The sequence below is a fragment of the Vigna radiata genome, chromosome 2, assembly GCF_000741045.1.
Source record: "Vigna radiata var. radiata cultivar VC1973A chromosome 2, Vradiata_ver6, whole genome shotgun sequence".
Classification (NCBI taxonomy): domain Eukaryota; kingdom Viridiplantae; phylum Streptophyta; class Magnoliopsida; order Fabales; family Fabaceae; genus Vigna; species Vigna radiata.
Window position 1 is genome coordinate 24,687,011 of NC_028352.1, and position 26,685 is coordinate 24,713,695.

At 33.8% G+C, this 26,685-nt stretch overlaps 3 protein-coding genes across 11 annotated transcripts; 1 reads left to right on the forward strand and 2 right to left on the reverse strand.

The window, feature by feature from the left end:
* Window positions 1–1,874: 1,874 nt before the first annotated feature.
* Window positions 1,875–8,087, reverse strand: LOC106755821 (zeaxanthin epoxidase, chloroplastic-like). 4 transcript variants are annotated; one of them, XM_022778920.1, is made up of 10 exons: window positions 6,758–8,086; window positions 6,141–6,303; window positions 5,974–6,048; window positions 5,787–5,887; window positions 5,582–5,697; window positions 5,108–5,322; window positions 4,792–4,874; window positions 4,469–4,583; window positions 2,017–2,123; window positions 1,875–1,928 (listed from the first exon to the last, which is right to left on the reverse strand). In XM_022778920.1, the coding sequence occupies exons 1-10, from the start codon at window positions 7,198–7,200 to the stop codon at window positions 1,919–1,921; spliced, it is 1,428 nt and encodes a 475-aa protein (XP_022634641.1). In that variant the 5' UTR covers window positions 7,201–8,086; the 3' UTR covers window positions 1,875–1,918. The 4 variants fall into 4 exon arrangements, with proteins under 4 accessions (XP_022634641.1, XP_022634640.1, XP_014493522.2 ...); XM_022778919.1 differs by lacking the exon at window positions 1,875–1,928 and having other exon boundaries at window positions 1,935–2,123; window positions 6,758–8,087; XM_014638036.2 differs by lacking the exon at window positions 1,875–1,928 and having other exon boundaries at window positions 1,935–2,123; window positions 5,108–5,319; window positions 6,758–7,200.
* A 567-nt stretch (window positions 8,088–8,654) lies between these two features.
* On the reverse strand, window positions 8,655–15,379 carry LOC106756288 (protein EMSY-LIKE 3). Its single transcript, XM_014638659.2, has 10 exons — window positions 15,153–15,379; window positions 14,095–14,327; window positions 13,886–13,995; window positions 13,514–13,766; window positions 13,203–13,409; window positions 13,050–13,118; window positions 12,241–12,483; window positions 11,122–11,190; window positions 10,948–11,011; window positions 8,655–9,058 (listed from the first exon to the last, which is right to left on the reverse strand). Exons 1-10 carry the CDS (start codon window positions 15,178–15,180, stop codon window positions 9,009–9,011), a joined length of 1,326 nt encoding a protein of 441 aa, XP_014494145.1. The 5' UTR covers window positions 15,181–15,379; the 3' UTR covers window positions 8,655–9,008.
* A 3,952-nt stretch (window positions 15,380–19,331) lies between these two features.
* Window positions 19,332–24,328, forward strand: LOC106755462 (zeaxanthin epoxidase, chloroplastic-like). Of its 6 annotated transcripts, none has more exons than XM_014637627.2 (10): window positions 19,332–19,845; window positions 20,299–20,461; window positions 20,553–20,627; window positions 20,714–20,814; window positions 20,904–21,019; window positions 21,277–21,497; window positions 23,181–23,263; window positions 23,471–23,585; window positions 23,802–23,908; window positions 23,996–24,328. In XM_014637627.2, the coding sequence occupies exons 1-10, from the start codon at window positions 19,403–19,405 to the stop codon at window positions 24,003–24,005; spliced, it is 1,434 nt and encodes a 477-aa protein (XP_014493113.1). In that variant the 5' UTR covers window positions 19,332–19,402; the 3' UTR covers window positions 24,006–24,328. The 6 variants fall into 6 exon arrangements, with proteins under 6 accessions (XP_014493113.1, XP_014493117.1, XP_014493125.1 ...); XM_014637631.2 differs by having other exon boundaries at window positions 23,805–23,908; XM_014637639.2 differs by having other exon boundaries at window positions 21,283–21,497.
* The last annotated feature ends 2,357 nt before the right edge of the window (window positions 24,329–26,685 follow it).

Below are 26,685 nucleotides of genomic sequence, written 5' to 3' on the forward strand. Positions count from 1 at the left end.
AGTTTTCTGCTGCAGGTGGTGCCCGAGCGCCCTCTAGGGGCGTTGAGTGCCATTTTTAATGCTGCAAACATTGCCCGGACACCTTTTTAGGGGCGCTGAGCGCCGACGACGCGGGTTTGGACCTGTTTTTTGATTTATTTTGGGCTTGGACCCGTTTTCTGTTATTTTTCTACCCTATTTAAAGACCTAGACACCTTAGGGTTTGTATCTTTTGATGGCTTGAGCACAAAAACACGTTTTTCACCCCTTTGGGGGCAAATTTGGGGATGCGGGAGCTCTCCTCTTCTCTTTCTAGGGTTTTTCTATCTCTTCCATTTCATTGTACACCTAGTTTCTCCATGGTGATGGAGAACTAATCTCATTTGTTATTGTGGAAGATGTAAGCTCTAAACTCTCTTGTATTTGAATTGATTTATATTATAAATGCTTCTTTCATTAATTGTTAGGGTTTTTCCTCTATACTCTATGCTTCTTTTGTTTAACTCATTCAATAACATGATTATTGATTTTGTCGATATGGACACATGCCGGGAAATCTAAAACTGGGGAAACTCTCCCAATAGCAGTATTATCTACAAATAGGGATATGAGGGTTGGTTGCCTTTAAGCTCCTGTGCTTCAGAATTAATTATTGGGGATGCTAGGAATCGTATGAACTCGTAATTAAGGATATACTTTCTTTACCGAGACATCGGATTTTAAGTATTTTAGAGCGTGACATTAACATTAATGAAGAAGAAGAATTAGTTTATGCATGAAAGTGATTAGGTGAAATTTAAACCCTAATAACATTATCATCTCATATTATCAACTTCATCCATTCATTCTAGAGTTTAGCCTCAATTGATCAAATTGCATTCATATTTATTTTTTCGCATTTTGCATTCAAAAACCTAAAATATTGTTTTCAGTCTTAATTGGTTAAGCAAAAGCACAACTGTTTAATGTCGTGAATCTCTTGGGAAAACCATACTTGGTCTTACCATTTATATTACTTGATACGATTCGATACATTTACCGGAGTCTTAACATCCATAAAGATGTGATGCCATAAGAGAAAACAAAATAATTAGAAAAAAAATAAAAACAAGGAGGGTCAAATTTAAAATTGAAATAAATATATATTAAGATAAAAAGGAATGTTGACAACATTTGCTTAATATCTCTTTATTTAAATTAATTTTTAAGAAATCTTTCAAATTTTTAAAAATATAATTTACACGAAGATAAAAACATATTTTTTATTATTTAAATTTAGAAAAATAATATTTTGATATATGTTATATTTCCAAAACCTCAAATCCCAACAATTTACAATGTTGCTTTTATCATTTTGACATTAAACATCATCACATTGATGTTTATATATATATATATATATATATATATATATATATATATATATATATATATATATATAACTTTTTAAGAATAAAAGTATATACTGTTTCGATTTACTTTGAACTGAGGCAAAATTTTATACTTTTATGCTCCGATTCTGAACCAAGACAAAATGTCTACTTCTTTTTGTCTCATCTGGATATGCTTCTGTTTGAGTACTGTTGTTTACAGGCGAAAGTATTCATTGTCGTTTCTCTTAACTGCACTAGTGTACATTGTTTCTGCAAGTCATAAGGGTGACATTAAAAGTAAAACTATAATTGTGAATAGTGGCAAGAATCATCATCATCATCTTGTCTCTGCAAAAGAAATCATTTCTACCTTTATGAAAATCAAGTTTACTTTAATTTTTCAAAGATTTATACCAATATAAATCAATAATCACACTTTCATTCATCTTCAACACATGACATGATATAGTGTTCTCAAATATGCATAATATAAAATTACTACTTCAACTCTTATTATCATGTTACAATTGAGGACCCTTTTTATTTTCATCATGGTGCATGTGTATTCACCACAGCCTGAAAAGAATGAGACCAAAATTAATATTCAAAACTTAATATGAAAAACAAGAAAGAGGGTTGAAAAAAATTCTGCAAAAATTGATACCCATGCCCTGCCATCATCCAAATAACAAACTGTGGAAAAGTGAATTTGAAAAGGGCTCCAGCTACATGAATGCCAGGGTGCTTTATCTGTATATTTATTTCATTCTCCTGAAGATCAAAAGGTCAGGTGTCACAACACTTTTGTTTTGGTCACTAGACAGAATTGAAGATTTTACACATTTAAATGGACAAAACTTATATGTAGTTCTGTTATAAAATATAATAATTGCACAAAAATGTTAGTTTTAAACGTTATTCAACCTGTACTATATGAAGTATACCGATCGGAATTGATTGTCATTTATGGACAATTAAGCGGGTATTAACAGGTCAGATTGCTTACGCTTTGCAAATATACGATATTAATGATTAATTATTATGTTTGATTACCTAAAATATATTGCACTAATGGTTAATCAATGTGTTTGGCTGTCACAAACCCTATAAATATACGATTGACATTCAGGTACAATTATCTTGATCGATCCTAATAAAAATATTGACCTCTCTATGAAATATATATGACTTGAGCGTCAGATGCAGGTCAACTCCCAACTAGGAAGGATTACATGAAGGATAGGACGACCGAAAGAGAGTAAGGAAGGACGACCGACCCTTGGAGCAGGCAACTTTGAATGTTTTAGGTTAGGGATCTCAATTTAACCAAAACACAACCATTTTTATTTTCTCAGTGCCCAATTTTGTTTTATTAAAATTCCTAAGTGTCAACAATAAGTAGGGATGGCAAAAAAATCCAGGCCTGCGAATATCTACGAATAAAATCTGTGACGGATAATTTATACCCGCAAATATTTACTACCTGAAACCCGCAGATAACGAGTATTTTAATACCCGCTTATAAACGGGTCGGGTGCAGGTATTATACTATCCGTACCTGCAGATATACCCGCAAAAAATAAAAAATTAATTTTTATTTTATTAAGTTAAATTTAATTAAAATTAACATTAATTTATATTTTACAAGGTTAAATTTAATTAAAATTGTACCATATGAAGTATACGGATCAGAATTAATTATCATTTATGGACAATTAACAAGTATTAATAGGTTAGATTGACTTATTCTTTAAAAATATACGGTATTGATTATTGATTATTGGATTTGATTGCCTAAAAATATACTGCACAAATTAATAGGTCAGACTTTAATAATTTATAAAAATATAACTTTACAAAATATATTAATTATTGATTATTGGATTTGATTGTCTTGCCTGTCACAGGCTCTATAAATATACAATTAATGTCTAGGTACAATTTTCTTCTTCTATCCTAATAAAATTTAGACCTTTTTATATCTTAAGCATCAGAGTGTCTTCTACACATCAACAACCCATCGGAGTGGATGACATTCTCAGGAAAGATTGAAGGTTAAAAGAGAACAAAACAAAGAAGGACGACTGACCATCGAACCAATTCAACCGAAACAAAATTAAATTTTAATTTATATTTAATTTAATTTATAATATATTTTATATATTTTTTTAATTCTATTTAAATTTTATTTTAATAATTTATAAAATATATTATTTTAAATATTTGCGGGTATCCGCGGATATCCATAGGTTTTAAAATATCTGCAGATATTTTTTAAGCGGGTATCTGTGCGTGTAGCGGGTGGATTTTTTTTGGTCGGATCGAGTTGCGGATAGACACTATCCATACCCGACCCGTTGTCATCCCTAATAGTAAGTTTTTACCACGTTTATGTCTATAAGCTATTTTCTTAGTTTTTCTTTCTTTTTTATTTCTAATCTTCTCATATTTTGAGTTTATTTTTTTATTCTCTTTAGAATTTCTTGTTAGTTATGAAATCTTTATAAATTTTTGAAAATTACTCTTTTAAGAGATTTGCATAATACACAATGGATAAGTTCTTAAAAGAAGTTAAATCTACATATTACAGAAAATGTTGTTCATAATTTTGTCAGTTTCTTACCAGATTTCTTAAGATGCTTTTGTTGCTATTCTCGTATATAATGGTGAATCCATACATTTTTTTTTTCAGAAAGAAAAAGAAAAGAATCTATGATATTTTCACACAAGAAAAAAATTTCAAGTCTTAACTTTTTCCTCTGTTTATGACTGTTTATCTGTTTTGAAATGTTACCTTTTGTGTCAGTGAGTATATTGTTAGAAAAAGGGTAAAATCAGTTCCAAATTGTTCTCTATTATATCCTTTTACATTCATTTAAGAAAATTGTCCTAGGAGGCCAAAAACAAATTATTAAACATGTTGGAATGAAAAAAAGTCTTGTGGGAACAATTGCCTGCATAAGGTACTATGAGCTTTAATGTAAAGGTTCCTCTATGAACTATCAAGTTGAAACTTTGATTCTACTTGGAGAACAACATTGAAAGAACATAAGAAACTGCATCTAAACTTTGTCTCAAATAAATTCTGCAGGAACGAAGATGAAGAGAAGACATACTGATAGGGGCCAAAATTTAAATTCAATGTAGGGTTGATAGTTGACTAGCATTTTTGATGCCATTCTGCTAGCTGTGTGTAACACCCTTACCCTTGGAATTCTTTTCTTCTCATATCTAACAAAAGATAAAGTCACAAAAGTTCAACCAAATTATCAGCATACCAGTTTCAGGGCCATGAATTAAGGGGACAACACATTTAGAAGTTGTAAGAGAATGTGATGCTTTTTACATTCAGGTGGTATCAAAAGGAAGAACCATTTTCTGTTTAAAATAAAAAATGACATACCAAAGAGGAAAACAAAATAGAAGACAAATATGATACCTTCTAAGGGCTGAGATAACTTCAGACTCATCAGGATCATGTTTAGCAATCTTGTCAAGCTCAAGTATCAATTGGTAAGAGTCCTGAAAATGTATTACAACAAAAGAAGACAAATTAAGAGGTTAGCTACTCAGGTATGGCTACAGGTTTATGGAGAAATGAAACTGAAAATAAGACACATTAATAAACAAAATAAAGATTTTAGTTATAATGTAATGCTTATCCATGAAGCACTATATATATTAATGCTGCCAGAATTGTGTATTCTGAAGGAAATGCATTTCATTTTGGATGTTGAATGTTGGAGATGACCAACCTCTATTGCCATGCAACCCCCTTGACCAAGATTTGGTTGCATTGGATGAGCTGCATCACCCAACAAAGTCACTCTATCAATTCCCCAAGTGTTGATCATGTCTCTGTCATATATATCCCTCTGCAGAATCATATTCTCTGGTGTTTCTGATATTAATGTAATCACTTCATTGCACCAATTACCAAAGAGATCCAAAAGCCTCTTCTTCTTACCTGCTGAAACATGGACAAATGAACTTGTTTCAAATTTTCAACCACCATAGCAATTGATACACAACATGAATCCATATTCTTTGTTGAGTTTTTCTTGTTTTTGTACCGAGACTTCAAAATACACTGATATGGATATATTAGAAAGTTTTTAATATATTTCAAAACATCAAAATCAATATCTGTAGTTTGAAAACTCAGCAGAAATACAACACAAAAAACTCAACATAGAATCCAAATTCTACATAACATAAGGTAAATATACCTTCTAGGAAAGGATCATTTGATGGGGGTTCCGCATGGAAAGCATACCATTGCATCTTTCCATGGCCAACATCTGAAGCAACAAAGTACTGGTTCATGCCCAAGAACACTCGATACCTTCAAGTAGTCACCAAATCAGAAACTTTAAACAGTATAATAGCTTATTAACCTCGTCCTAACATGTTATTTGGGAATGAAGTACCTACCCAATTGTATGAATATACGGTGGTACATAACTTGTTAATCCACTATAGCTTGTGAAACCTGAGTAATTTGCTTCTTGGCGCCCAAAGAGTTTCGAACGAACCTGAGAAAACAAAACAGAATAGATTGAATGGAAAAAGCAAGGAAAACAAGAAAATAAAACTGGAAGGGAAGGTTGGTATGATTTACTTCTGACCATATTCCATCTGCTCCTATTAAGATATCACCATCATGTTGCTCACCATTTTCAAGGATCACTCTAACCTGATGTGAGTGGAAAAAATATTAAAAAAATCTGAAAAGAACTAACATAAGCCTTGTGCAATCAGAAATTAGTTTTTCAGAGAAACTCAAACCTTGCTAGGTTCCTGAATAAAATCCACAACTTTAGATTTGTTTCTTAGTATCTTTGGACCAACTGCATTGACTAATATATCTTGCAGTGTCATCCTACATATGACTAGGGTAAGAGGAAGCCTCTTCCTTGAAGCAGGAGTCAAAAGATCAAACTCACCGAACCTGAAATGGAAATAGGAAAAAGAAAAAGAAAAGAGAGTGACAACAAGACACAATTTATGTACCAAACCACCTAAAGCCTTCTGAGATGGTCATAAAGAATATATAGAAAAGAAAACTGCAATAATCTAAGATCTCACAGAAGACTTTTTCAACTACAAACCTTCAGAAGGCTCGGTTAACATAGTAACTAAAATAATCAGCGTGCCACAGTACAGTGGTTTCTTTCACATTGGTAATCAGAGTAATCTTTTAGTGCATGCATACCATTACAACACCGATCGCTGAGATGAAACTCCAGTTTTAATCAAAGAACAACACAAACAACCGTCAAAAAAACAGTATCTTTTGTCATGTATTATACAGTATATATACCATGTTGTCTTTTTGAAGTCTCATGTTGTACTTCAAAGAACAGCAATAAGAGAGAAGAACATGATGAAACATAACAAATTACCATTCTCCAGATAAACCATCAGCAAAGCCATTAGTCCTATTGGCAGTGACACAGCCAGCCTCCTTTATCTTCCATGCAACACTCTGATCGATGGCTTCCAGCACAGCAAGGGCACTGCTCAAGAGTTGAATTGGGCCTCTGTGCCTACCTTCACCTCTAACAGCACTTAAATCCTTCTCAAACACCTTCACTGCATACCCTTTGTGCTTTGCAGCCAGAGCCAAAACAAGGCCACCAATGCCTCCACCAGCCACCAACACTCTCAGCTTCCTCTTCTCTTCCTCTGAACTCGGAACAACCATTCCGTTCCCACCTTCAACTCTAACTGAACACCTTCTCCCATTCATCTTCTCACTGGGGTATCCATATCTGTATCTGATTGAACCCTGGTGTTGAACATGGCTACTACTTGTGCATGCACACAGGATTTGCACAGAAGCCATTGATCAGTAATGGATTGGAAGAAGTGAAAGTTCAATTTCTGATCACTTTTGCTAACCAAAAACAGTATCTTTCTTCTGCTTCAACAAGTACTGTATTAGCAGCCATAGTGCGCTCTGCCAGTTTTTTTTCTGATGCTCACACATAAATAAGCCACACTTCAACTCTTTAATGTTCGGACACAAACAATGTCCCAAATCTAGTATAAAAAGAGTTTGACAAGAATTTATATATACGTATATATCTTAATTAAAAAGAGTCCTTTTAGAATGGTATAAAAAATATCAAATATGTGAGAATTTTTCCTGCAACTAATATTTTAAAAGTGTGGAGATTTTGTATGCTTCATTAACATCACAAATTAATGCAATAATTACTAGCATTTTAATAAGCTCTTTAAAACATATACGAGCTTTTAAATAAAATCACTTTTTCCTTAAGATAATCACATCGTTTTTGAAGGACAAATTAATATATAAATAGTGTTGTGCCAAACACGTATTCAACTTTATACACAAACACTATCTAAATAAACAGATATTCATTCCCCTTCCACTTTCCACTTCAAGATATTTTTAGTTTCTCCTACGACTAATTTTCTTATTTTAATTTCTGTAAAAAAATTCGTCTATCATCTTTTAACATTAGTATTTCTTTTTTATATTTTAATGTTATATGATACTTAATAATTGCTTCTGTTAGAATAAGAGATGTTTTGCCTATTCCATGAGACACCCATTTGTTATGAGACAACAATATCGGGTAATTTTTAAAAAAATATTAAAATAAATACTATTTATATATCTAAACGAATATTAGAGACACACAATAGTTATTTTAATTTTTCGGAAAAATGAAAAAAAAAATCAAAATTTTATAATGACATGAGCACTATTTTACTTAATTTATATACAAGGATGAAATATAATTGTTTTTAAAAAAAGTTAAAACTAAAACATCCATTTAAGAAAAAATATATTTAATCCTTAAAGTACTTACATTAAATATGAAGATATTTAGGAGTCCTTTTCCATGTGATTAGGCTATGGGGAGGGGAGTTTTGCGTTTCTTTCAAAATCTAATCCGTCCAAAGAACTTCTCTCACAGTTTTCTGTTCTTTTCTTTTTTTCTATTTTTGGTTCAATAGGTTAATACAAATCGACCTTCGACGAATTTTGATGGCAATCATCATATTGAGGTTGTGGGCCGACACATGTATTGATTTAAGAAGAAAAAAATCCTTAAAATAGATAATAGTACTATATAAATAAAAAAGTGTTAACTCTAACCCCTATAGTATGAAATCAAAAGTTAGATTACCAAGTTTCAATGCAAATGAATGGGTCTAAGTTTGGAGTTTTAGAAAGAGAAGATATGTAATTAAAAGCATTAATGTAACTATGATGACTAGTATGACCTACTTAAAATACTCCTAAGAAAAGGATCCATAGGTCAATTTGAAACAACAATGAAAAGAGTATGTTTAAAGTTGAGAAGTGGACAACAATTTGACACAACAAATACAAGAATTTATACACTACCACACATTAATCACTGGTGAGATAGAATTATACAAGTATCAGCTGGTCCTAGGTCAACTTTCAAACTGAAATAAATAATTATTACCAAACTACAATATTTGCCATCCTAGATAATGCCTAATCCACAAGAGCCATGCCTACAACAGCTATAAAATGTTAGAGAGGATAATAATCTTTATGTCATAATACAAGAGTAATACACCCTTTTCCAGAACTGTCGCACCACATTGCCTCCTCTGCTCATTGTACAAAGTAACGGATCCTCTTCGTCACTCTCGATCCATTGATTGAGCATGTGAGAAATGATGGCCAGCCCCATCTGAATAACCATAACAAAATAAGGTTGGTTTCATAAAAGATAATCGATTCCTTAATTAGTCACTCTGTTTAGTCTGAATGGCACAGAATGTTATAAAATGCATTTTCATTTTTTATTGACATTACTTATTATTATCGATGGTCAAGAAGAAGACACCATCCCAAGAAACATCAATGAAAACATTTGCGTAAACCAAAATGGCGCAAAAATTGGGTGTAGTATGTCATACTTTCATTTCCATGCTACATCATATACTCGTATGGAACATAGTCTAGAAGTTTGAAATGAAAATCACCAACTGATGTGGAACAATTGAAGGTTAATTCACTTCTACATGTAGCTAGATTTCCACTGCCCTTAATTATATCATGTAGCTCATAAATCCGATAGACATATGTTGACAAACTACTTGTCCACATCTCAACAGGTCAGACTAACCAAGTTTAAGCAAACAATCCATGTGGTAAGAAAATCAAATGCCTGTACAGTTGAGCACTTCTACATGTAGCTACATTTCCACTTCCCTTAATTATATCAGGTAGCTCATAAAATCCGGTAGACATATGTTGACAATTCCTACTTGTCAAAATCTAAACAGGTCAGACTAACCAGTTTAAGCAAACAATCCATGTGGTAAGGTAATAAAATCAAATGCATGCTCAGAAATTGTGGTGTACTAAGAACATGCAATCAATAGACCTAACCAAAATACTGTCCCCTCCACTTAATTTTAGAGGGAGTAATTTATTGCACTGTCCCCTCCACTTAATTTCAGAGGGAGTAATTTATTGCAATGATTCATTATGTTATGATGCATTGCACTGGCCTTTAGAAACTACAGATGAGACATCTCACCTTGCCATTATATAAGTGTGTGTGTGTGTGTGTGTGTTTATTAACATCTGTTGCAGCCACTACAACGGGTTATGCCCTTTGATAGGATTGGAGAAACCCCACATTTATTTACCACTGGTTCATCTGCCCTTTTTCCAGCCATACCCACTCTTCTCTGGCCAAGACCCTCCACATTATGGCTGTTCAGGTTGGATTTTACAGCAGCTTCTTGAAAACTCCTCCCTCTGTTCTATTAGAAGTGATAATGACATGCCCAAGTGTGATCTGTCTTGTTTAATAAATTATTGGGTGGAAACTAAGACTTCCATTACAGAGACATCCGGATAGAACCCAATTACATATCAGAATCACTAAGACAATAGAAGACAATAAGTACTTGATGAATTTTCTCCCCCTTACCTTTCCAGCTTTTCTTTCAATTTGTTTATGTTTCTATAGATTCTTCCTCTTTCCCTGCCACACAGGCAAGGTAACCCCAAATCCCTTTTCCGCTCATAATGACAAATATAATTACAGGAATGCCAAACACATTTATTATATTGGAAATTTATTCAACAAGGAAAAGGCATCATTGACCTTAGTATCACCATCCGCAAGTAATATACTTTTGTGGTATATGTTTTTCTTTTTCTAGGAGGGAGGAGAGATATTTTTCCTGGTCTTCAAAGGGTCTATAAGGAAGCTTGAAAAGAAATCATTAAAATAATTCAATCTAAACAGACACTTCTTTGGTTATAGTAACTTCATGGATTTTTTTTTCAGAGTGCTGAAAGTTTCCTATTGTTGTTCATTTGTTTATGGTACTAGAGTTTAAAACCGTTAGGATTATTGATAGGGTTTTGAACATTTTACTAAGTTTCTTCATTCTACAAACTGTATTTAGTGGAGCAGCCACTGTATGATCTGCTATACCGCTGTCTGGAGTTGACTACTACAGACAACTACCACAAGTATAATTACTACCATTTAGAGGGCTAATTAGGAAAAGACAAAAATCAGAAGTATTGCAATGAGATACAAAAATTGAGATGTACCACTTTCACCATCAGAAAGATCATTGAGTCTTGCAATTGCATCAATAAGAGCCTGTTCATGATCCTGCAATACATGAAATATAGATCAGGTAATACACGCCAAATGCAAGAAATTCAAAGAAGTCAACAACCTTGAGTATATATAATAGCAGAGAAATAAAATGGTCCCATTACCTTCAATACCTTCTTTGCTTTCTCAATTTCAAGGGGATCGGGATGATTTGCACTGAATACCCTCTCCACCTGTCGAGTTCACCAGAAATTTAGCATATGGAATAAAGTATTGAAAACTAATAAATAACTCCAATGGGCAGCCATGTATTACTAGAATGTGATACAAAATAACTTATCTTGCATTAACTGTTCCATATTAGTTCAGTGTTAAAAAATGCCTCTTTGAAGTTACTCAGAAAATAACTGATCGGAGTTATGTATCAGGGTATATTTGTAATTAGGTAGAAGGTTTTGCAGTCTGCGGGTAGAGAATGCTAAGGTAGTCAAAATTGAGATTACGGTTGTGATCCTAAAGGGCTTGAGATAGTAAATCATGGGATTGTGGTACAAATCATTGTATATCATGGTAAGGTCAAGCAATCAGAACTGCGGAATCATAACATAGATAGTAGATTCTACTACTACATAATAGATGTGCGTGTGTGTGCGCGCAAATAACTCATAATTGAAAAAAAAGTTACAACTGTGAGTGAAGGAGGAAAACGTGAAACCGAGTGGTATGCTTTTGCATAGCTTCACTTCTTAGTATGATCGAGCAATTGAGACATGCAAACTTGGTCAAGTTTTCTTTTCGGGAAAGAGGTTGCTTGCAGAAAAGAAGAAAGGAGAAATACAAGATCAATTACGTAATTACATGAAACCAAATGTGCATGAAGGAGAACATTTTTTTATCGGGCTTGAGTTTTCACCGAGAATCCATTGACCCAAGAAGAGTTTTGAGCAATGCAGAACCCCAAAACCCTGAATCACGACTCAACACTAAAACGCAGTGATTTGACCATTTACACGATTTTCAACAACAATTCTACCAATCCCACTCTAGCTCAATCTTTCATGGGCTCTAAATTGGACATGGTGGGCAAAATCACGTGATTCCAAGTTTTTAATCCCGATTTTGACTACTCTGGAGAATACTCAGTCGAAAACTTTACAGAGACAGCAAGTGAACTGCTATATTTCATGTGATCAGGGCTCAGCGTGACTACCTATTGCTTTATCAATTAAAGCCATAAAAATAAAACTGTCTCAGAGTGTTCAAATTGAAACGCTTTCCATTACCTCCTTGATTAGTGTGTCTGTGTGAAGTATTTGTATGTCATCAGGCGCCTTCTTTCCTATGCCATTTTGAGATGACAAAAAATCTTTTCTGGATTGCCCCTTTGTAGCTCCCCTGCCTCTTCCACCTCCAGGAACACCATCCCGTCCAACAGACCTATTCATCCCATGACCAGAGCCCCCAAAACCCCCACGATGATTGATTCCTGGATCCTCACCAACCCACTGAATATCTTCAGGAGATATCTGCAGTTAAAATACTGCATCTGAATTAGCAAAAACAATATATCATTAACAAGTGTTAAACATGTCAATATCAAGACTTTTTAAAACCATATTCCAGGCTGTATTAAACATTCATAAAAACAGGACAACCATGTATTACATCTTACCAAAATCACAGAAACACAATTGGGAATTAAATGAAGGTTAAAAACAAATTAAAATATTGTTTGCTTCACTAGGGGTTTCTGTTCATTCATTTCAGTGTTGCACTAATCAGGTGTATTGAATACACGATACATACTTAATTTTGCTATCGATTTAGGTTTTGTCAAGTTTCTTAAACCTAGAATCACCATCTTTTACGATATTTAATTATCAATAAAGTGGACCACGAAGCAGCCACAATATCCAGGACTAACAATTAAAAAAAAAAAAAAAATGAGATACAAAAAACACATAAAATAATGTAACATCCATTATCCATCTTACATTAAGTGTTATAACAATGAAGTACCAAAAACAAGTGTTAAAAAGAATAATCCAATATGCAGATTAAATCAGTTATCACCAGAGGAGGACAGATATACCTCTGAAAGATTAACCCATTCCCATGTTTCATTTGCACTTCCCATGTCATAGACCAGATTATGGCGTCCCTGAAAAAGTTGGGAACTAAAGTGAACATTTAAGCAACATATTAATTGAAAACAAATTCCTAAGTAATCTAGGTTTGTGAATACATCAGCCGGATTGTAGTTTGTGATAACAGCTTCATAAAAGTTATTATCATCAGGCCATCTTGTCCGCACTCTCCTACCAACCAAAGAGTCAAATGATGCTCCCTCTGCATGCTCACCCGTGACAGCTCTATTAGGCACTTGAGTCCTTCCACCTGGTCCAGTGGAAGGATACTGCTTCATCGAAGAGACACCAGGTAATATTTGACCCTGCAAGTGAAAGAACAAATCACAATAATCTTACCAAACCTAAACTCAGTGAATGTACATAAAAAGAAAAAAAGCACTCTAGATTCTGTATAAAACCAACTTACTGGTTTGTGTTTTTTCCCCTTTGATCCAGGAACAGATCCTCGTTTTGCTGCAGAAGAAGATGGTTGGTGGGGTGCACTCACTGTTTGGGGGTGAAATGGGGGAGAAGGCCCGGCGAAAGATCGTGATGGTACAGATGGTGTAATCTTCTGCTTCTTGCGAGAAGCAGAGACTGTGGGACTGGGAACCGAGTCATGAAGACCTTGACCAGTATTAAGTACACCAGGCTGATGGCCTCCTGTCTGTCTCCACTCCCTGGAGTCATTATCCAGAAAAGCATTTATTGACAGCAATGACAGTGCATGCATATGTGGAAATTCATGACAAACTACAAAAAAGAATAACAAAAATCATGCTTCAATATTCAATCAGACCTTATCCTCCGGATCACATCATCGGCATTAACTCGACCAAGAAGTTCTCGGTGCTCCTCATTCGACAATCTCAGCTCTTTTCTAAGCTCTGTAATTAAACTTTCTTTCTCCTGAAAAACAAAATATGTCAGGTGCGAATACAAGTCTCTTAAACCTAATAAAAATTTCAAAAACATTATAGTTGAAGAAACAACAAGAAAAAAGTATACCCAAGTAATGGCATCAGCTTGAGCTTTAAAGGCTCTTAGAACTGAACTGTAAGCTTCTTGCTCAAGCTGATGAATCTGGGTCTCCATATCAATTTCCCCATACATCCTGGGGTACGGAATTGAACCAACAGCAGATCTTCCATTCCCGGCAAGACGTCCCCCACCTCCTCCTCCTCCACCTCCTCCCCTGGAAATTCTATTTTGATGGGTTGGTGGAAGATCATCATCAGTTCCTGAAATCATCACAACCAAATAGAGCAACATGACAACCAAGTCCAAACTTTAAACTTAGGAATCAAATATCAACACCCCCAGATTTGTCAGCATTGTTAAAAAGTTAAACCCATCAACAGGAAACACACTGCAACTAACACTTCCCTGCATAAGTAGCCGCAGTAGTAACTAAACACACAGCACAAGACACAACCAGCACATAAAAAACAAGCAGATGCCGTTGCTTGCTTGGGTTAAACCAATTACATACTAGAAACAATCCACCAACTTCTCACCATGCACGAATTATTCCAAATCCCAACACACTAATTCCAGCATTTGTTTGACCCATTAAGAACCCCGTTAACAAAGCACACAATCCCCAAACTTAAATTCAACGTTGGTCAATATCACAGTAAACCACTCAAAAAGAACATAACCCATTCAAAGACAACAGCACGAAAAAGAGACATTCGAGGATCTTGACTCAAAGCACAGACAGTATCTTTCTGTTCCTGAATTAAACCCCCTGCCTTACCCCCCCAATTTCAGGCCAGGCGAGTAAGCGAGCAAGAACCATAAAGCAAGAGCGTATCTCAGTAGCTGTTAATCGAGGAAAACCAAACAGAAACAAAAATCGTCCGATGAATCGATGCCATAAGACGTAGCGGCTCCGGAACTTCGGTTATTTTGTCCGTATGAGTTTCGATTCGGAAAAAAATGGAAAGGAAGGAGCTGAGGGAGATTAAAGAAGAAGAGAGAAGGAGAAACCCTAACCCTAAACCTAAAAGGAGAAGAGAGAGAGAGAGAGTAAAGAGAGAGAGAGAGAGAAAGAGAAAGATTACCGCTACTGTCGTAGGGTTCGTAGTCCATAGCCAGCTTGCAGATCGAAGAAATCCGGTGGAGCGATTGGAATTGGAAGAGAAGAAGCGAAGAAAAACAAAAAGGTTGGATTCGTGAGTCGGAGAAAATGAATGAGTGTATGAGATCGCGGCGGGTCGACTCGGACTCCGACTCGGACACTCTCAGCCACCGTCACACAACACAAAATTACAAAATACCCTCTGACTCCAATGCAATGCAATATCCCAATCTCTCTCTCTCTCTCTCAATTAATTTAATATTTATATAATAATTAATTCTGAGATTAAATATGTTTTTAATGTTTATATTTCAAACTTGTTTATACACTTAATAATAATAAATGTTTTGAATTCATAAAATTTAAGATATTTGATAATTATAGAAACTATCTTCTTCTTATATATTAACATTGATATAGGTTTTGTTGTAATTCATTTAAATTCTTTCACATCAATTACCGAGATATTTTATAGGGTAATGATATTTAGACAACATTTTCTTGACAACATTTGAACATTATCATATGTGTCATTGTCTGATTGGTCCAAAATTACTCCACAATCAATAATAATAATAATCATAAACACCACCATGGACCATTCACACAATGACACGTAAACGATGTTCAAATGTTGTCAAAAAAAATGTTGTCTAAATATCTTTATCCTATTTTATATTAAACAAACTGTCTTCGTTTTACACATTAACATTAATATTGGATTTGTTATAGTTCATTAAAAAAAAAATTCACATCAATCAGAATTTATTTGAAGTGAAATCATGATCAAGTTACTCATAATTAAAGTAAATGATACTTTAAATGCACTAACCCTTCCTAGAAAAAACATAAGAATAAGATCACTTCACCTTCATTGTTCCACATATGTTGGTGATTTTCATTTCAAACTTTTAGACTATGTGCCATACGGGTATATGATGTAGCATGGAAATGAAAATATGACATGCTACACCCAATTTTTGCGCCATTTTGGTTTACGCAAATGTTTTCATTGATGTTTATTGGGATGATGTTTTCTTCTAAACCATTAATTATAATAAAGTGTTTTGGTTGAAATGGAACGAGAATAATAATCTATGTGAAAGTTACGTGTATAGAACAACTATTTACTCTATATTTCATTAATGTTTGAATCATAATTTTTTTCATGTACACTTTTAGTAATTCAATAGCAAATCAAAATAAATTTATAAAAATATGAGTAATTAATTTACTTTCTTAATGATTATTAATGTAAACATTAATCACTTAATGTTATGACATTAATTATACTTTAACTCTATTCAATTGTTATCAAAACCAAATAATCATGAGATGTTTTCTGACACGTCTGTTCCGTCATGAGATGTTCTCTGACATCTACTCGGTCATTTCTATCCAGTTTGTTCTGGTGATCAGTTATTAGCCTATAATAACAATAAGTAATATAAAAAAGAAATGAAAACGCATTTTATAAGATTATGTGCCATTTAGACTAAACAGAGTGACTAATCAAGGAATGGATTATTTTTTATGAAAGCAACCTTATTCTGTTATGGTTATACAGATGGGGCTGGCCATGATTTCTCAGATGCTCAATCAATGGATCGAGAGTGACGAAGAAGACCTGTTACTCTGTACAATGAGCAGAAGAGGCAATGTGGTGCGCAATTCTGGAAAAAGGGGTGTATTACTCTTGTATGATCACAAGAAGATTATTATCCTCTCTATCATTTTAAAAACAGTGAAAGAGACGTCGATATTTTTTAAAAAATTACCCGATATCGTTGTCTTATAAGAAATGGGTGTGTCATGGAATAGTCATAAGCTCTTATTCTAACATAAGCAATTATTAAGTATTATATAACATTAAAAAAAAACAATTACTAATGTTAAAAGATGATAAACGGATTTTTTTTAAAGAAATTAAAATAAGAAAAATTAAAATATCTTAAAGTGAAAGAAGAATATCAATTTAGATTAGGAATTACAACGGATCGAGTATGGATAGTGTCTACTCGCAACTTGACTTGCTAGATAAAATTGTATCTACTATCCAATCATTACCTGTACGAGTATCCATTTAGAAAATACCTACAAGTATTTTAAAACCCGAGCGTATCCTTGGATACCTGTAGATATCCATACAAAAAAAATATTTTATATATTTTTAAAATAAAATTTAAATAAAATTGCAATATATATATATATAATATAAATTAAAATTTAACTTTAATTAAATTTGACATAATAAAATATAATTTAATTATATTTTTAATTAAGTTTAACTAAAAATATATAAATTTTTATTTTTATTATTTTTTACGAATAAAAAGTATATATCTCTATAGGGTTGCTTTAGCTCCTCAATTCGAGAAAGGAAGACATTAGTATGAAACATTTTCTTTTCCAAGTGAAATCTCCTAGTATATGAAAGAATGAAGAAGTGTTTTCGTTGTTGTGGAATAAGAAGCCTTCGTATCTTAATGCATGTATTGAATTTATTCGGAGCTATTAGAGCTGGATCTACTTTTTGAAAAATATGAGTCGAAGCAATAACAAAAATATTTATAGTGGAACATCTTTCACAATCCTTGGAGAGATAGTTCACTAATTGCTGACTGGGAGTTTCCTATTATTGCCTATTACTTGAATGACACCCCTCTATTAGATTAAAGGGCAGACAAAAGATGAATCAAGGGTGGGATGCGATTGTGACGACTGTGTTTGGGGCAGATTCACAGAGGAAGAACCAAAAAGCAGAAGAAGTCCAGAAAATCCTAGAAGAAAGAGCAGGTTCCAAAGAAGCAGCAGTGTTTGACCAGTCCAAGTTAACACATATGATGAGGAAGTTAGAACAAGTGCAACTAATGACAACGGTATCCTCCAGGGGAATAGAGCCCACCAAACTCCTCCTGCAAATCCAGCAACACAAAGAATAAATGGAAAAAAAGGTCAAAAAGAAGAGGGGATTCGATCCCCTCCCAATTCTGTCATCCCGCCTACTTCCAGAATTCCTACTTCCAGAATTGATTACATCCAAATTGATCACTCTCATGCCTCCTAAATTGGCAAATCCTCAGACTTTGAGACCAGATACAAGATATGAATATCATATCGGAGGTATACGTCATATGATGAGTCAATAATATATTATCCGTATTCGATATGATTAGATGTAAATATTAAAATATCCATTATCCATTATCTACAGATAATAAATATCCACGATTAATAATTATCCGTCACAAATTTTACCAATATATATCTGGACAAATTATTTTGCCATCGTGTTACATTGAGTGTTTGCTTATAATGATGACATTGAGTGTATGCTTATAATGATGAATACTTGTTTTGGGACAACACTCTGAAGACGTTGCGTTGTTTTTTTGTTTTTTTCTTAATAATTGTGCTGCTGCTGTTTTGGCGTTACATTTGATGTCTGAGTCAATCCACACATCTTTCAGTAACACCAACCAATCAGGTAAAAGGGAACCTACTTTTTTTATAATAGTAAATAACAACGTCTATTTCACTGTTTTTAAATAATTTAGTGTAGTCAGATTGATTTTCTTTTTTTAGAAATGTCACACGTATAATTTTTTTATATTTAATTTGACATAAAAAGAAAGAGTAAGAGTAGTGTATCATTTTTACATTAAAATTGAAATTATCTTTTTCTCGAAACTTTAATTTAATTAAAAATGTGTGAATTTAAATTTATTTAATTTTTCAAATATATTGTAAAATAATATAAATTTATATTTTTTAACATATTTTTTTTCAATAATAATTAGAAAATTATTTAAAACCATAAATAAATTAAACAAAATTAAATTAAAATAACTAAATTTATGAACGAAAAATTAAATTAATCTAAAATTTTAAAAAACAACTGATTCCAATAAAATTTAAAAGACAAAAAATATGTTTAATTTTATTTTTTAATCCGTTTAAAATAATATATTTTTTTAATTATATTTTTTAATTGAAAAAAGTTTTTTATTAATTCTATTTTAACTATTGGTCCGTTTTAATATTTTTTCTAAAATAAATTTAAAAAATTAATAAAATGGTGACATAAAAAATTGTTAAAATATCATCGTATTTTTTTATTTTATGAACTGGCAAAGCTGTTAACTTTGTTGAAGCAGAAGAAAGATACTGTTTTTGCTTTAGCAAAAGTGATGAGAAATTGAACTTTCACTTCTTCCCATCCATTACTGATCAATGGCTTCTGTGCAAATCCTGTGTGCATGCACATGTAGTAGCCATGTTCAACACCAGGGTTCAATCAGATACAGATATGGATACCCCAGTGAGAAGATGAATGAGAGAAGGTGTTCAGTTAGAGTTAAAGGTGGGAATGGAATGGTTGTTCCAAGTTCAGAGGAAGAGAAGAGGAAGCTGAGAGTGTTGGTGGCTGGTGGAGGCATTGGTGGCCTTGTTTTGGCTCTGGCTGCAAAGCACAAAGGGTATGCAGTGAAGGTGTTTGAGAAGGATTTAAGTGCTGTTAGAGGTGAAGGTAGGAACAGAGGCCCAATTCAACTCTTGAGCAATGCCCTTGCTGTACTGGAAGCCATCGATAAGAGTGTTGCATGGCAGATAATGGAGGCTGGCTGTGTCACTGCCAATAGGACTAATGGCTTTGCTGATGGTTTATCTGGAGAATGGTAATTTGTTATGTTTCATCATGTTCTTCTCTCTTATTGCTGTTCTTTGAAGTACAACATGAGACTTCAAAAAGACAACATGGTATATATACTGTATAATACATGACAAAAGATAATGTTTTTTGACGGTTGTTTGTGTTGTTCTTTGATTAAAACTGGAGTTTCATCTCAGCAATCGGTGTTGTAATGGTACGCATGCACTAAAAGATTACTCTGATTACCAATGTGAAAGAAACCACTGTACTGTGGCACGCTGATTATTTTAGTTACTATGTTAACCGAGCCTTCTGAAGGTTTGTAGTTGAAAAAGTCTTCTGTGAGATCTTAGATTATTGCAGTTTTCTTTTCTATATATTGTTTATGACCATCTCAGAAGGCTTTAGGTGGTTTGGTACATAAATTGTGTCTTGTTGTCACTCTCTTTTCTTTTTCTTTTTCCTATTTCCATTTCAGGTTCGGTGAGTTTGATCTTTTGACTCCTGCTTCAAGGAAGAGGCTTCCTCTTACCCTAGTCATATGTAGGATGACACTGCAAGATATATTAGTCAATGCAGTTGGTCTAAACATACTAAGAAACAAATCTAAAGTTGTGGATTTTATTCAGGAACCTAGCAAGGTTGGAGTTTCTCTGAAAAACTAATTTCTGATTGCACAAGGCATATGTCAGTTCTTTTCAGATTTTTTAACGTTTTTTCCACTCACATCAGGTTAGAGTGATCCTTGAAAATGGTGAGCAACATGATGGTGATATCTTAATAGGAGCAGATGGAATATGGTCTGAAGTAAATCATACCACCCTTCCCTTCCAGTTTTATTTTCTTGTTTTCCTTGCTTTTTCCATTCAATNTATTCTGTTTTGTTTTCTCAGGTTCGTTCGAAACTCTTTGGGCGCCAAGAAGCAAATTACTCAGGTTTCACAAGCTATAGTGGATTAACAAGTTATGTACCACCGTATATTGATACAATTGGGTAGGTACTTCATTCCCAAATAACATGTTAGGACGAGGTTAATAAGCTATTATACTGTTTAAAGTTTCTGATTTGGTGACTACTTGAAGGTATCGAGTGTTCTTGGGCATGAACCAGTANTTTGTTGCTTCAGATGTTGGCCATGGAAAGATGCAATGGTATGCTTTCCATGCGGAACCCCCATCAAATGATCCTTTCCTAGAAGGTATATTTACCCTATGTTGTGTAGAATTTAGATTCTATGTGGAGTTTTTTTGTGTTGTCTTCTGCTTACTCTTCAAAAATATAGATATTGATTTTGATGTTTTAAAATATATTAAAAATCTTTTTAATATATCAATATCAGTGTATCTTGAAGACTTAGAACAACAATACGAAAAACTCAACAAAGAATATGAATTCGTGTTGTGTGTATCAATTGCTATGGTGGTTGAAAATTTGAAACAAGTTCATTTGTCCAAGTTTCAGCAGGTAAGAAGAAGAGGCTTTTGGATCTCTTTGGTAATTGGTGCAATGAAGTGATTACATTAATATCAGAAACACCAGAGAATATGATTCTGCAGAGGGACATATATGATAGAGACATGATCAACACTTGGGGAATTGATAGAGTGACTTTGTTGGGTGATGCGGCTCATCCAATGCAACCAAATCTTGGTCAAGGGGGTTGCATGGCAATAGAGGTTGGTCATCTCCAACATTCAACATCCAAAATGAAATGCATTTCCTTCATAATACGCAATTCTGGCAGCATTAATATATATAGTGTTTCATGGATAAGCATTACATTATAACTAAAACCTTTATTTTGTTTATTAATGTGTCTTATTTTTTATAGGAAAATCTCACGATAATTTTTTTTTGTGAGAGAGATGGAAAACGTAGTCAATGGGATAAGTGTGCCACAATTGTCGGAAAATATCAATTACGACAATTGGTCTTTACAAATGAAGATTCTTCTTGGATTCCAAGATGTATGGGACATAGTGGAGGACGGTACAATGAACCTGCGAATGATGAGCATCAGGCAGTGAACCAGATTGCTGCATTGAAAAAGACACGAGTGAAAGACAGATCACCTTTGTACTTTTTGTATATGAATCTGGGTTCGAGAAAATAGCTAATGCAAAGTCACCAAAAAAAGCATGGCAAATTCTGAAGGTGACATACAAAGGAGATACCCGCGTGAAACAGGTCCGAGTACAAGCTCTCAAAAGAGAGTTTGAACATATGGAGATGAACGAAAATGAGGAAGTTGTCGAGTTTATAGCTTGAGTGCAGAAGGTGGTCAACCAACTGAGAATGAACTGAGAAGAGATTCTTCCTAACCAAGTTGCGGAAAAGATCTTGAGAAATCTGACGTCGTGATCACTATTGAAGATATAAAGAATTTGTCAACTCTCATTGTGAAGGAGTTAGCTGGGTCATTAAAAGCTCACGAATTGAGGAAGAAAAAGAAAAAGAGGAAACCCTACGATCAAGCATTACAAGAACAGTTTGACTCGAATAAATCTCGAATTACTCAAAGCCGAGGTCCTGGTAAAAGAGGGCAAGGAGGCCGAGGACGAGTTGGAGAGATTAGGGATGTTTACTATGCTCCGGAGCTTAAGAGCAATGTTTTAAACATGGATAAGATAATTGAAAAAGGTAATTCAGTTTTTATGAAAAATCAGGGTATTGTATTTAAAGGATAAGCATGGTCTTATAACAACCCAGGTAAAAGCAAAGAAGAACTAGAGCTGAAAATCTTGGAGAGAAGATATTTGAAACAAGATATGATTAGCAAGAGCTTGGATAACTCCAACTCAAATTTGATTGAAAGAAGCAAACCCGGTGTGGTATGATGCACATGGAAAACCGACTTAAGGAAAGAAGAATTTAAGTTTATGGGAGAGTTTGTTGGGATAAACTTAAATTTTAGGGTTTTATTAATAATTTTTTTTAAATATTATTTTATTAGTTTTTGGATCTATTAATATTTAGTTAGATTTTGATTGAGATAAATTAGGGATACGTAGTTATGATTTTCGGTTTATCTAGGAACAATATTATTTTATGACAGATTAAGCAAATTTTATTTTTAAGATAATTGATATTTTATTTTCAGTGTTTATTTTTATTCCCGTAGTAATATTGTAAGTATCAGGGTTGTTTAAAACCCTTCAATTATCAATGAATAGGAGACTCAATTTTAGGAAAATATTTGAGTATGTGTATCGTGAGATTTTCCTATCGATTTTCAGTTTCATTCCTCCATAAACCTGTAGCCATACCTAAGTAGCCAACCTCTTCAGGAATAAAACAAGAATCAAAGGTATGAAATGTATGTTCTTAATTTTTCTTCTTTTATTGTAATACATTTTCAGGACTCTTACCAATTGATACTTGAGCTTGACAAGATTGCTAAACATGATCCTGATGAGTCTGAAGTTATCTCAGCCCTTAGAAGGTATCATATTTGTCTTCTATTTTGTTTTCCTCTTTGGTATGTCATTTGTTATTTTAAACAGAAAATGGTTCTTCCTTTTGATACCACCTGAATGTAAAAAGCATCACATTCTCTTACACTTCTAAATGTGTTGTCACCTTAATTCATGGCCCTGAAACTGGTATGCTGATAATTTGGTGGAACTTTTGTGACTTCATCTTTTGTTAGATATGAGAAGAAAAGAATTCCAAGGGTAAGGGTGTTACACACAGCTAGCAGAATGGCATCAAAAATGCTAGTCAACTATCAACCCTACATTGAATTTAAATTTTGGCCCCTATCAGTATGTCTTCTCTTCATCTTCATTCCTGCAGAATTTATTTGAGACAATTTTATAACAGAACTACATATAAGTTTTGTTAACGTTTTTTTTTTTTTAATTATTATTATTTAATAACAGAACTACATATAAGTTTTGTCCATTTAAATGTGTAAAATCTTCAACTTTATCTAGTAACCAAAACAAAAGTGTTGTGACACTTGACCTTTTGATCTTCAGAAGAATGTAAGAAATACGCAGATAAAGCATCCTGGCATTCATGTAGCTCAAGCCCTTTTCAAGTGCACTTTTCCACAGTTTGTTACTTGGATGATGGCAGGGCATGGGTATCAATTTTTGCAGAATTTTTTGAACCCTCTTTCTTGTTTTTCATATTAGGTTTTGAATATTGATTTTGGTCTCATTCTTTTCAGGCTGTGGTGAACACACACATGCAACATGATGAAAATAAAAAAGGGTCCTCAATTTTAACATGATAATAACATTTGAAGTAGTCTTTGTCGCAATTGGGATCGCAACGGGACAACGAATCGAAAACAAACTGGTTTAAGAAAAGATTTTGGAAGTCGTCACTATAATTTATTTTGGAAAAACTATGAAAAACCACAAAATAAGACATGGTCTATAAAAATTAGATTTTAAGATCGGGAATCGATCATGCGTAAGGAAAGTATTAACACATTATTACGCCTGTCCAAGAACAGTACCTTTAATTAAATATATAAAGTTGACGTGGTTTTTTAAAATATTTAATTTTCTCTAAAAATAATAATATAAATAAGCTATTAAGAAACAAATAAAAAATAATAATTTTTGTTTTATGAACCCGACAAGGATACCTTCCTTCTAAGTATATACATTTATAATGGAAAATCAAGGATCACGTAGTTCTTTATCTATAAAAAGGTTTGTGAGTTTGTTTAAAATTATTATGCACTGATTTAGATTTTTGTAAAGTGAACCCGACAAGGATTCACTCTGCTCTTACGTATATTCATTTATGATGGAAAATTAGAGATGTAGAAAATGTTTGGTTTAATAAAATTGACATTTTTTTTTTGTTTTAAATGTTTTGTATTTTTTTTTTATTTTAAGAATGGTGAGAAAAAAGGAAGAAACCGACATGTACTTATATTCTTTATTTTATAATTAAAAAAAAATTATGTGTGTAGTAAAAAATAATACCATTAGAAAAAATTTCAATAAAAAGAGGAAAAGAAGGATGCAAAGGTGACATACTTTTTTATCTTTGGGTATTCCCCCAGTTCTTTCTCGGTGGTTCCCGTTGACAATAGACGACTGACAGATAATAAGTTAAAAGGAGATCTACGGACATAAAGAACATTATGAATGGATAAAAAAGGAAAAATGATAACAGTCCCAACTAGGGATGGCAACGGGTCGAGCACGGATAGTGCCAACCCGCTACCCGACCCGTTAAGTAAAATTGTGCCCGTTACCTGTCCCGCTACCGTTGGATATCCAACTTAAAAAAACCCGTGGATTTTTTTCAACCCGCGGGTACCCGTTGGATACCCGTTATCCAAACTCCAGAAAAAAAAAATAAAAAATAATAAACAGGTAATAAAAAAAAACTGTTGGGCTGGCCCACTTAGCCTCTTTTAGATAAGAAACCACTAGGGTTTCTTATTCTCAAACAAAGGGAGCAGCCTGGCCACCACCACCTCCTCCAATAACCTCTGCACTCTCTATAACCTACCACCACCACCTTTTATCGATGCTGCAACAGCTCCAGCCACACCATTAGCGGCGCCACCATGTTTTCCGACTTCACCGCCGTCGCCATTACCTTGCTCTTCTCCCTGTACAGCGCGTCAAGGTGGAAATAAGGGTACGTTTTCGAATCTTCCTCCGCTTGTTGCTTTCGCTCACTTTCTTGAAGTACTTGTTGATGTTCTCCCACTTTTCTTTTCTTTGCACCTTTTCGCGTTTCAGTTGTATCTAAGCTTCCTCATCGAGGATGAGATCTCCTCCCATATGTTCTCCTGATACTCTACATCTAGGTTCGTTTGGAGCGATAGAAGGCTGCAGAACGAGGCAGCTTTCCCTGGCTCTAATTTGAAGAAAAAAAATCCTAAAAAGGGATTTTATTCTGATTTGAAAAAAACCCTAAAAAGAGATTTGGGCTTGGCCCAATTTTAAAAAGGCGATTCAACAGAAAAGAAAGTTTGATAAAAAATAATTAAAGGATAAAATTGTAATTTTATTTCTCTAGCGGGTAGTGGGTACCCGCGGGTACGGATAGTGTGATACCCGAACCCGATCCGTTAACAAGCGGGTATTAAAATACCCGCTACCCGCGGGTACTAAATACCCGTAGCGGATTTTATCCGCAGATACCCGTGGGTATGGGTTTTTTTGCTATCCCTAGTCCCAACACCATGATCTAAAACTCTAGATCCATCAACCATTGTAATAAAAGGTAAAGGATTTGGATAGGAGAAAGAGAAAAACAAAGATTTGTTACCAGTAATGTGATTTGTGACTCTCGAGTCAAGAACCCAAGAGTCAAAAGAAGAAGATGGACTCAGACCAATAAAAGATGTACCTATGTTTGCTACACATGCGGTGGAACTAGAAGGTTGTTGATCCTTATACAATTTGAGAAATTTACTGAAAATAACAGAGTCATCACTAATATCAGATAAAGAACAATTCCTAGTAGGTATTGTGGTGAAGAAGTAGTCTGAACAACTGCAGCAGGTCTAGGAGGGCGACCATGTAATGCATAACACTTGAGACATCCTTTTCTCGATTTGTGAGAGTGATTGTGGTCATGACGTTGAGATGCCAACGTAGAGGAAACATATGTATCATTGATGAACATGAGAACTTATTTTCCTTTATATTCTCTCTCACTCCTTCACTCTTTCACTCTTTCTATCTATTATTTCTAAGTATCTCTCTATTTTTTTTCGTCCCCCTTTTTATGAGAGAGTGCATATTTATACACACACATTGTAATATTATGGTAATCTTCCTTAATTGTGAATTAATTGACAAACAAAATAGGAAAAGAAATGATTTTAGTTGCAAGAAAAACGAAATCAAATAGTATTCAAGACATTGATTATAATTGTTG